This window comes from Eucyclogobius newberryi, unplaced genomic scaffold (assembly GCF_026437365.1).
Source record: "Eucyclogobius newberryi isolate DKJ021-1_F unplaced genomic scaffold, fEucNew1.0.hap1 SCAF_126, whole genome shotgun sequence".
In the NCBI taxonomy this organism is placed as follows: domain Eukaryota; kingdom Metazoa; phylum Chordata; class Actinopteri; order Gobiiformes; family Gobiidae; genus Eucyclogobius; species Eucyclogobius newberryi.
The window spans coordinates 54333-66358 of NW_027315753.1; the positions used below are offsets into that span (position 1 = coordinate 54333).

The 12026-nt window shown below is 50.8% G+C and overlaps 1 protein-coding gene across 1 annotated transcript; it reads right to left on the reverse strand.

Annotated features, from left to right (window-relative positions):
- Positions 1-5126: 5126 nt before the first annotated feature.
- On the reverse strand, positions 5127-11375 carry LOC140357121 (dynein axonemal heavy chain 5-like). The gene is made up of 9 exons (XM_072442039.1): positions 11301-11375; positions 11052-11123; positions 10707-10808; positions 9941-10127; positions 9711-9876; positions 8445-8538; positions 8168-8266; positions 5662-5843; positions 5127-5292 (listed from the first exon to the last, which is right to left on the reverse strand). The coding sequence occupies exons 3-9, from the start codon at positions 10791-10793 to the stop codon at positions 5127-5129; spliced, it is 981 nt and encodes a 326-aa protein (XP_072298140.1). The 5' UTR covers positions 10794-10808; positions 11052-11123; positions 11301-11375.
- Positions 11376-12026: the final 651 nt, after the last annotated feature.

Sequence of the window (12026 nt, forward strand, 5' to 3'; positions counted from 1 at the left end):
ATCACATTGTATCACACTGTATCACACTGTATCACACTGTATCACACTGTATCACACTTTTATCACACTTTTATCACACTTTTATCACACTTTTATCACACTGTATCACACTTTTATCACACTTTTATCACACTGTATCACACTTTTATCACACTTTTATCACACTGTATCACACTGTATCACACTGTATCACACTGTATCACACTGTATCACACTTTTATCACACTGTATCACACTGTATCACACTTTTATCACATTGTATCACACTGTATCACACTTTTATCACACTTTTATCACACTGTATCACACTGTATCACACTGTATCACACTGTATCACACTGTATCACACTTTTATCACACTGTATCACACTGTATCACACTTTTATCACATTGTATCACACTGTATCACACTTTTATCACACTTTTATCACACTTTTATCACACTGTATCACACTTTTATCACATTGTATCACACTGTATCACACTGTATCACACTTTTATCACACTTTTATCACACTGTATCACACTTTTATCACATTGTATCACACTTTTATCACACTGTATCACACTTTTGTCACACTGGTTTAGACCTGGTTTAGACCTGGTTTAGTCCTGGTTTAGTCTTTTAAATAAACAGACCTTTAGATAGTCCAGTCTGGGCTTCAGGATCAACATTGGAGCCTCCATTTTACTGAAGAGCTGTCGACACCAGAGGACTCTCCCAGCGACCTGCAGGACACCACAAACATCTGTCTGTCACAGCAGTGGTGGGTCTGGTGTTGGGTCTGGTGTTGGGTCCGGTTGTGGGTCTGGTTGTGGATCTGGTTGTGGGTCTGGTTGTGGGTCTGGTTGTGGGTCTGGTGTTGGGTCTGGTGTTGGGTCCGGTGTTGGGTCCGGTTGTGGGTCCGGTGGTGGGTCTGGTTGTGGGTCTGGTGGTGGGTCTGGTGGTGGGTCTGGTGTTGGGTCCGGTTGTGGGTATGGTTGTGGGTCTGGTTGTGGGTCTGGTTGGTGGTCCGGTTGTGGGTCTGGTGGTGGGTCTGGTTGTGGGTCTGGTGGCGGGTCTGGTGTTGGGTCCGGTTGTGGGTCTGGTTGTGGATCTGGTTGTGGGTCTGGTTGTGGGTCTGGTTGTGGGTCTGGTGGTGGGTCTGGTGGTGGGTCTGGTGTTGGGTCCGGTTGTGGGTCTGGTTGTGGGTCTGGTGGTGGGTCCGGTTGTGGGTCCGGTTGTGGGTCCGGTGGTGGGTCCGGTGTTGGGTCCGGTTGTGGGTCTGGTTGTGGGTCTGGTGGTGGGTCCGGTGTTGGGTCCGGTTGTGGGTCTGGTTGTGGGTCTGGTGGTGGGTCTGGTTGTGGGTCTGGTGTTGGGTCTGGTTGTGGGTCTGGTGGTGGGTCCGGTTGTGGGTCTGGTCGTGGGTCTGGTGGTGGGTCTGGTGGTGGGTCCGGTTGTGGGTCTGGTGGTGGGTCTGGTTGTGGGTCTGGTGGTGGGTCTGGTGTTGGGTCCGGTTGTGGGTCTGGTTGTGGGTCTGGTTGTGGGTCTGGTTGTGGGTCTGGTGGTGGGTCTGGTTGTGGGTCTGGTGTTGGGTCTGGTGTTGGGTCCGGTTGTGGGTCTGGTTGTGGGTCTGGTGGTGGGTCTGGTGGTGGGTCTGGTGTTTGGTCCGGTTGTGGGTCTGGTTGTGGGTCTGGTGGTGGGTCTGGTGGTGGGTCTGGTGTTGGGTCCGGTTGTGGGTCTGGTTGTGGGTCTGGTTGTGGGTCTGGTGGTGGGTCTGGTGTTGGGTCCGGTTGTGGGTCTGGTTGTGGGTCTGGTGGTGGGTCTGGTGGTGGGTCTGGTGTTGGGTCCGGTTGTGGGTCCGGTTGTGGGTCGGGTGGTGGGTCTGGTGGTGGGTCTGGTGTTGGGTCCGGTTGTGGGTCTGGTTGTGGGTCCGGTTGTGGGTCTGGTTGTGGGTCTGGTTGTGGGTCCGGTTGTGGGTCCGGTTGTGGGTCCGGTTGTGGGTCCGGTTGTGGGTCTGGTTGTGGGTCTGGTGGTGGGTCCGGTTGTGGGTCTGGTTGTGGGTCTGGTTGTGGGTCTGGTGTTGGGTCTGGTGGTGGGTCCGGTTGCGTACCGGGGGCAGGTTGCGTCCCAGTGGAGGATCTTCTCTCTGTCTCTGATAGGTTTTCCTGATCTGCTCCAGTTCTTTGTGATATTTCTGCAGAATCTGGAGGTAAAACGGCTTCAGCTCCAAACCAGAGACAGACTGGAACTGAGCGAGAAGATCCAAGAGCCTCAGCACCTGGAGAGCCACAAAGACCTGGTTTAGACCTGGTTTAGACCTGGTTTAGACCTGGTTTAGATCTGGTTTAGACCTGGTTTAGGCCTGGTTTAGACCTTGTTTAGACCTGGTTTAGACCTGGTTTAGACCTGGTTTAGACCTGGTTTAGACCTTGTTTAGACCTGGTTTAGACCTGGTTTAGACCTGGTTTAGACCTGGTTTGGACCGGGTTTGGGACTTACAGAGTGCAACTGTTGGAACCAGAAGTCCAGCAGAAACTCCAAAGACCGGATCAAGGCCTGAATCTGGGTCTGGAACTCTGAGAAGTCACTGTCAAACTGAAAGAGAGAAACTTAAAGTGTGTGTGTGTGTGTGTGTGTGTGTGTGTGTGTGTGTGTGTGTGTGTGTGGGGTCAAACCTCTAGTTTGCGGTGGTCCAGGATGTCGTAGGTTCTGGACTTGGTTGTGGACACAATGGTTTGATAGTCGGAGCAGATTTTCTCGACTCCCTCCACCTGAAAACCAGGCGTGTCTCATCCTCTCATCATCACCTCTCATCCTTTCATCCTCTCATCATCACCTCTCATCCTCACTCTCATCATCACCTCTCATCCTCTCATCATCACATCTCATCCTCTCATCCTCACCTCTCATCCTCTCATCATCACATCTCATCCTCTCATACTCACCTCTCATCCTCTCATCATCACCTTTCATATTCACCTATCATCCTCTCATCATCACCTCTCATCATCACATCTCATCATCACATCTCATCCTCTCATCCTCACTCTCATCATCACCTCTCATCCTCTCATCCTCACTCTCATCATCACCTCTCATCCTCTCATCCTCACCTCTCATCATCACCTCTCATCCTCTCATCCTCTCATCTCATCCTCTCATCATCATCTCTCATCCTCTAATCATCGTCTCTCATCCTCTCATCATCATCTCTCATCCTCTCATCATCATCTCTCATCCTCTCATCCTCACCCGTCATCCTCTCATCCTCACCTGTCATCTTCTCATCATCACATCTCATCATCACAACTCATCATCACATCTCATCCTCTCATCATCACATCTCATCCTCTCATCATCACCTCTCATCCTCTCATCCTCACCGCTCATCCTCTCATCATCACCTCTCATCCTCTCATCTTCACCTCTCATCCTCTCATCCTCTCATCATCACCTCTCATCCTCTCATCATCACCTCTCATCCTCACCTCTCATCCTCTCATCATCACATCTCATCATCACATCTCATCATCACATCTCATCATCACATCTCATCCTCTCATCATCACATCTCATCCTCTCATCCTCACCTCTCATCCTCTCATCATCACCTCTCATCCTCTCATCATCACCTCTCATCATCACCTCTCATCCTCTCATCCTCACCTCTCATCATTTCATCCTCACCTCTCATCCTCTCATCATCACCTCTCATCCTCACCTCTCATCATCACCTCTCATCCTCACCTCTCATCATCACCTCTCATCCTCTCATCCTCACCTCTCATCATCACCTCTCATCCTCTCATCCTCTCATCTTCACCTCTCATCCTCTCATCATCACCTCTCATCATCACATCTCATCCTCTCATCCTCACTCTCATCATCACCTCTCATCCTCTCATCATCACATCTCATCCTCTCATCCTCACCTCTCATCCTCTCATCCTCACCTCTCATCCTCTCATCATCACATCTCATCCTCTCATCCTCACCTCTCATCCTCACATCTCATCCTCTCATCCTCTCATCATCACATCTCATCCTCTCATCATCACATCTCATCCTCTCATCATCACATCTCATCTTCTCATCCTCTCATCATCACCTCTCATCATCACATCTCATCCTCACTTTCATCATCACCTCTCATCCTCTCATCCTCTCATCATCATCTCTCATCCTCTCATCATCATCTCTCATCCTCTCATCATCATCTCTCATCCTCTCATCATCATCTCTCATCCTCTCATCCTCACCCGTCATCCTCTCATCCTCACCTGTCATCTTCTCATCATCACATCTCATCATCACAACTCATCATCACATCTCATCCTCTCATCATCACATCTCATCCTCTCATCATCACCTCTCATCCTCTCATCCTCACCGCTCATCCTCTCATTATCACCTCTCATCATCTCATCTTCACCTCTCATCCTCTCATCCTCTCATCATCACCTCTCATCCTCACCTCTCATCCTCTCATCCTCACTTCTCATCCTCTCATCTCATCCTCTCATCATCATCTCTCATCCTCTCATCATCATCTCTCATCCTCTCATCATCATCTCTCATCCTCTCATCCTCACCCGTCATCCTCTCATCCTCACCTGTCATCTTCTCATCATCACATCTCATCATCACAACTCATCATCACATCTCATCCTCTCATCCTCACTTCTCATCCTCTCATCCTCTCATCTCATTCTCTCATCATCACCTCTCATCCTCTCATCCTCACCTCTCATCCTCTCATCCTCACCTCTCATCCTCTCATCCTCACTTCTCATCCTCTCATCTCATCCTCTCATCCTCTCGTACCTTGATGTGTTCGAGGACTGACAGATTTTCCAGCGTTGAGATCATCTCTGAGACTTTCTCCAGACGACGACAGAAAGCATCAAACTTTCCAAAGATGTAATGTTCACTGCAAATGGAAAAACTCAAACTGTAATATATATATATGATCATATCTCATATATATATATGATATTATCATATGTATAGAGATATGATCATATCTCATATATATATGATAACATCTAATATATATATGATAACATCTAATATATATATGATCACATTCAAAATACTCGAGTCGACTCGACTCAGACTCGACTCGACTCGACTCGGACTCGACTCAGACTCGACTCGACTCGGTGGTTTCACGTTGACCTGTGGCTGACCTGAAGTCGAACTGTCGTTGTTTGGGGTTCTGTCTGAGCTGCTCTCGGGCGACGTGGAAGCTCCTCTGGTACTGACGGTTCAGCTCCAGACACTCGCCGATCTTCTGCAGCAGCGCCGGCCTGAGAAGGCACGCCACAGGTCACGCCACAGGTCACGCCACAGGTCACGCCACGGGTCACGCCACGGGTCACGCCACGGGTCACGCCACGGGTCACGCCACAGGTCACGCCACAGGTCACGCCACAGGTCACGCCACGGGTCACGCCACGGGTCACGCCACAGGTCACGCCACGGGTCACGCTCTGACACGTTTACACATGTTAATTTGTCACATGATGTGTCACATGATGTGTCACATCACATGTAGGTTAGGGTTAGGTGGGTCCTAGTCCCTGGTCCTGGTCCTGGTCGTGGTCCTGGTCCTGGTCCAGGGCTAGTTCCAGGACCAGGACCAGGACCAGGACCAGGACCTGGCCCTGTGTCGTTACCGTGGGTGGTCCCAGACATTGGCCACACCCCCACACAGGAAGCGGCGGCAGGTGTTGATCATCTGATTGGTGACTTTGAGCAGCAGTGACGTCATCCTCTGAGACGTGTTGTAGAACGGAGAAACTGAGTGGATCATCTTCAGACTGGACATGAGCAGAGACAAGTGCTGACCCACTGCCCCCTGAGAGAGAGAGATCAGAGGTCAGAGGGGTCAGAGGTGAGGGAGAGAGAGGTGAGAGAGAGAGGGGTCAGAGGTGAGAGAGAGGAGTCAGAGGTGAGAGATAGAGGGGTCAGAGGTGAGAGAGAGAGGAGTCAGAGGGTCAGAGGGGTCAGAGGTGAGAGAGAGAGGGGTCAGAGGTGAGAGAGAGAGGGGTCAGAGGTGAGAGAGAGGAGTCAGAGGTGAGAGATAGAGGGGTCAGAGGTGAGAGAGAGAGGAGTCAGAGGGTCAGAGGGGTCAGAGGTGAGAGAGAGAGGGGTCAGAGGTGAGAGAGAGGGGTCAGAGGTGAGAGAGAGAGGGGTCAGAGGTGAGAGAGAGAGGAGTCAGAGGTGAGAGAGAGAGGGGTCAGAGGTGAGAGAGAGAGGGGTCAGAGGTGAGAGAGAGGGGTCAGAGGTGAGAGAGAGAGGGGTCAGAGGTGAGAGAGAGAGGAGTCAGAGGTGAGAGAGAGAGGGGTCAGAGGTGAGAGAGGGGTCAGAGGTGAGAGAGAGAGGGGTCAGAGGTGAGAGAGAGGGGTCAGAGGTGAGAGAGAGAGGAGTCAGAGGTGAGAGAGAGAGGGGTCAGAGGTGAGAGAGAGAGGGGTCAGAGGTTACAGAAAGAGGGGTCAGAGGTGAGAGAGAGAGGGGTCAGAGGTGAGAGAGAGAGGGGTCAGAGGTGACAGAAAGAGGGGTCAGAGGTGAGAGAGAGAGGGGTCAGAGGTGAGAGAGAGAGGGGTCAGAGGTGAGAGAGAGGAGTCAGAGGTGAGAGAGAGGGGTCAGAGGTGAGAGAGAGGAGTCAGAGGTGAGAGAGAGGGGTCAGAGGTGAGAGAGAGAGGAGTCAGAGGTGAGAGAGAGAGGAGTCAGAGGTGAGAGCGAGAGGGGTCAGAGGTGAGAGAGAGAGGGGTCAGAGGTGAGAGAGAGAGGGGTCAGAGCTGAGAGAGAGAGGGGTCAGAGGTTAGAGATAGAGGGGTCAGAGGTGAGAGAGAGGGGTCAGAGGTGAGAGAGAGAGGAGTCAGAGCTGAGAGAGAGAGGGGTCAGAGGTTAGAGATAGAGGGGTCAGAGGTGAGAGAGAGGGGTCAGAGGTGAGAGAGAGAGGAGTCAGAGGTGAGAGAGAGAGGAGTCAGAGGTGAGAGAGAGAGGGGTCAGAGGTGAGAGAGAGAGGGGTCAGAGGTGAGAGAGAGAGGAGTCAGAGGTGAGAGAGAGAGGGGTCAGAGGTGAGAGAGAGAGGGGTCAGAGGTGAAAGAGAGAGGAGTCAGAGGTGAGAGAGAGAGGGGTCAGAGGTGAGAGAGAGAGGGGTCAGAGGTGAGAGAGAGAGGGGTCAGAGGTGAGAGAGAGGGGTCAGAGGTGAGAGAGAGAGGGGTCAGAGGTGAGAGAGAGAGGGGTCAGAGGTGAGAGAGAGAGGGGTCAGAGGTGAGAGAGAGAGGGGTCAGAGGTGAGAGAGAGAGGGGTCAGAGGTTAGAGAGAGAGGGGTCAGAGGTGAGAGAGAGAGGAGTCAGAGGTGAGAGAGAGAGGGGTCAGAGGTGAGAGAGAGAGGGGTCAGAGGTGAGAGAGAGAGGGGTCAGAGGTGAAAGAGAGGGGTCAGAGGTGAGAGAGAGAGGGGTCAGAGGTTAGAGAGAGAGGGGTCAGAGGTGAGAGAGAGAGGAGTCAGAGGTGAGAGAGAGAGGGGTCAGAGGTTAGAGAGAGAGGAGTCAGAGGTGAGAGAGAGAGGGGTCAGAGGTTAGAGAGAGAGGAGTCAGAGGTGAAAGAGAGAGGGGTCAGAGGTGAGAGAGAGAGGGGTCAGAGGTGAGAGAGAGAGGGGTCAGAGGTGAGAGAGAGAGGGGTCAGAGGTGAGAGAGAGAGGAGTCAGAGGTGAGAGAGAGAGGGGTCAGAGGTGAGAGAGAGAGGGGTCAGAGGTGAAAGAGAGAGGAGTCAGAGGTGAGAGAGAGAGGGGTCAGAGGTGAGAGAGAGAGGGGTCAGAGGTGAGAGAGAGAGGGGTCAGAGGTGAGAGAGAGAGGGGTCAGAGGTGAGAGAGAGAGGGGTCAGAGGTGAGAGAGAGAGGGGTCAGAGGTTAGAGAGAGAGGGGTCAGAGGTGAGAGAGAGAGGGGTCAGAGGTGAGAGAGAGAGGAGTCAGAGGTGAGAGAGAGAGGGGTCAGAGGTTAGAGAGAGAGGAGTCAGAGGTGAGAGAGAGAGGGGTCAGAGGTGAGAGCGAGAGGGGTCAGAGGTGAGAGAGAGAGGAGTCAGAGGTGAGAGAGAGAGGGGTCAGAGGTTAGAGAGAGAGGAGTCAGAGGTGAGAGAGAGAGGGGTCAGAGGTTAGAGGGGTCAGAGGTGAGTTACTGGAGTGCGGTTTCCCAGTGGCTCAAAGATCTGCTCCAGAGTGTAGAGAAACTTCACGTTGTCTTTGGCCTCGTTCGCTACCACCGTGATGTCAGCATCCTGCACACACCAATCAGAGCACAGCGTTAGGGGTCAAGCATTCCAGGTTAAAGGATGGTTAATGAAACAAAATAAAATATTAAAATAACTTAAACTTGATCTGAATGAAACAAAACCAAAGTTCATCGTCTTCAGCACAAATTTATTCAGAGATCATCTAAGGCAGAGTGATGGTTACCAGTTTCCTCCAGCGACGCAGGACTTTGGACTTGGCCATCTGCAGCACGCCCAGAGTCTTCTTCACATGAGGACGCTTCACCTCCTCCAGCAGACTGCACACAAGACCCGCTTTAGACCCGCTTTAGACCCGCTTTAGACCCGCTTTAGACCCGCTTTAGTCCTGTTTTAGACCCGCTTTAGACCCGCTTTAGACCCGTTTTAGACCCGCTTTAGACCCGCTTTAGACCTGTTTTAGACCCGCTTTAGACCCGCTTTAGTCCTGCTTTAGACCCGCTTTAGACCCGCTTTAGTCCTGTTTTAGACCCGCTTTAGACCCGCTTTATACCCGCTTTAGTCCCGCTTTAGACCCGCTTTAGACCCGCTTTAGACCCGCTTTAGTCCCGCTTTAGACCCGCTTTAGACCCGCTTTAGACCCGCTTTAGACCCGCTTTAGACCCGCTGTAGACACTCTTTAGTCCTGCTTTAGTCCTGCTTTAGTCCCGCTTTAGACCCGCTTTAGACCCGCTTTAGACCCGCTTTAGACCCGCTTTAGACCTGCTTTAGACCTGCTTTAGACCTGCTTTAGACCTGCTGTAGACACTCTTTAGACCTGCTTTAGTCCTGCTTTAGTCCCGCTTTAGTCCCGCTTTAGTCCCGCTTTAGACCTGCTGTAGACACTCTTTAGACCTGCTTTAGTCGTGCTTTAGTCCCGCTTTAGTCCTGCTTTAGACCCGCTTTAGACCTGCTTTAGAACTGCTTTAGACCCGCTTTAGTCCCGCTTTAGACCCGCTTTAGACCTGCTTTAGACACTCTTTAGACCCGCTTTAGACCTGCTGTAGACACTCTTTAGACCTGCTTTAGACCCGCTTTAGTCCCGCTTTAGACCCGCTTTAGACCTGCTTTAGACACTCTTTAGACCCGCTTTAGACCCGCTTTAGATCCGCTTTAAACCTGCTTTAGACCCGCTTTAGATCCGCTTTAGACCCGCTTTAGACCCGCTTTAGACCCGCTTTAGACCCTCTTTAGACCCACTTTAGACCCGCTTTAGACCCGATCTAGACCCGCTTTAGACCCGGTCTAGACCCTGTTTAGACCAGGTCTAGATCTGGTCGAGACCCTGTTTAGACCAGGTCTAGACCCGGTCCAATCCCATTTTAGATCCAGTTCAGTCCTGCTTTAGAGCAGTCCCTCTCCAGTCCCAGTCTGGTCCTAGTCCAGTCCCGGTCCAGTCCCGGTCGAGGCACCCAGTCCAGTCCCGGGTCCCGGTCCAGTCCTGTTCCAGTACCTGTTGAAGGTGACCATGCGTCTCTTCCAGTGCTCCAGTTCTGACTCTGGACCGGCGTTGTCTGGTTCTCGTCTCAGTTGTTCGCTGTCGATCAGAACCTGCTGGATCTGATTGGTCCAGAGGGAGACCACGCCTTCCAGACGCTCCACAACCTCGCTGCTATTGGCTGAAACACAGGAAGTGGACAAAGTGATTTCCTGATAGTTTGAGTCCTGGTGTGGCGTCAGTACCGGCGCTGGTGTAGTCCGCGGGGCTGGACAGACGCTCCATGGTCTCTGGAAGCTCGACCTGCTGCAGGAGGAACCTCTGATCCAGGTTCAGTCTCACTGAGTCCAGACTGAACAAGAACCGGTCCAAAGACCAGAAGAAGTCCTGAACCACGGGCGAAGACGAGGCCTCCTGAACGCAGCCCCAAGACTGAACACAGAGACCCGGTTTAGACCCGGTTTAGACCTGGTTTAAACCTGGTTTAAACCTGGTTTAGACCTGGTTTAGACCTGGTTTAGACCTGGTTTAGACCTGGTTTAGACCCGGGTTAGACCCGGTTTAGACCTGGTTTAAACCCTGTTTAGACCCGGTTTAGACCTGGTTTAGGCCTGGTTTAGACCTGGTTTAAACCTAGTTTAGACCTGGTTTAGACCTGGTTTAGACCTGGTTTAGACCTGGTTTAGACCCGGGTTAGACCCGGTTTAGACCTGATTTAAACCTGGTTTAAACCTGGTTTAGACCTGGTTTAGACCTGGTTTAGACCTGGTTTAGACCTGGTTTAGACCCGGGTTAGACCCGGTTTAGACCTGGTTTAAACCCTGTTTAGACCCGGTTTAGACCTGGTTTAGGCCTGGTTTAGTCCTGGTTTAGTCCTGGTTTAGACCTGGTTTAGGCCTGGTTTAGACCTGGTTTAGACCTGGTTTAGACCTGGTTTAGACCTGGTTTAGACCTGGTTTAGACCTGGTTTAGACCTGGTTTAGACCTGGTTTAGACCTGGTTTAGACCCACCTGCTGGGACTTAAGCGCTGGGACCATGATGTGTGAGAACAGAGTTTCTAAACTCTGCAGCAGAGAGCCATCAGAACAGTCCAACATCCCGAAGTTCACCTCCTGAAACACAAACCAGTCAAGTACAGAAGACTCTAAAGCACAGACTCTAAACAGACTCTAAACAGACTCTCAACACACTCTAAAGCACATACTCTAATTATTTCTAATTTTCTACATAAATATATTCTCTGAAGCTTTATTCACATATTTACACTTTATTTGGTCACAAACAAAGTGTTTAAAAGTGTCCGTGCTGAGTAGAAATAGTGGAACTCTAAACTATTAGAGACTTTAGAGTCTGACCTGCTGAACGTTGGCTGCGGTGACGAGTTTGTCACTGGTTCTGAGGAAAAACAGGCACAGGCCCAACAGCGCCTACGACAGGCACAAACAGGTACTACAGTCACTTTGTAAAACTCTAAAACTCTACACATACAAGCGCTTTTACCTAGTTATATAAGTACAGAACTAGTAAATATATGTTTACATTTGAATTATGCATCTTATTACACTTTTGACTCTTTATGAATGATAAACACAGACATATTTCACCTCAGATGTTCCCGTCGTGATGAAGAGTTTCTTCTGAGTCGCAGCTGAAGCGGCTTCAGAAAACGAAGACGTCGACGACGAAGTCTGAAGTGAAACAGAAATGTGACTCTAATGTGGCTCTAATGAGGCTCTAATGTGACTCTAATGTGACTCTAATGTGGCTCTAATGTGGCTCTAAAGTGGCTCTAATGTGGCTCTAGTGTGGCTCTAGTGTGGCTCTAATGTGGCTCTAATGTGGCTCTAATGTGGCTCTGATGTGGCTCTGATGTGGCTCTAATGTGACTCTGATGTGGCTCTGATGTGGCTCTGATGTGACTCTGATGTGGCTCTAATGTGGCTCTAATGTGGCTCTAATGTGGCTCTGATGTGGCTCTGATGTGGCTCTGATGTGGCTCTAATGTGGCTCTAATGTGGCTCTAATGTGGCTCTAATGTGACTCTAATGTGGCTCTAATGTGACTCTAATGTGGCTCTAATGTGACTCTAAAGTGGCTCTAATGTGACTCTAATGTGGCTCTAATGTGGCTCTAATGTGGCTCTAATGTGACTCTAATGTGGCTCTAATGTGGCTCTGATGTGGCTCTGATGTGGCTCTAATGTGGCTCTAATGTGGCTCTAAAGTGGCTCTAATGTGGCTCTGATGTGGCTCTGATGTGGCTCTAATGTGACTCTAATGTGACTCTAATGTGGCTCTAATGTGGCTCTAATGTGGCTCTAATGTGACTCT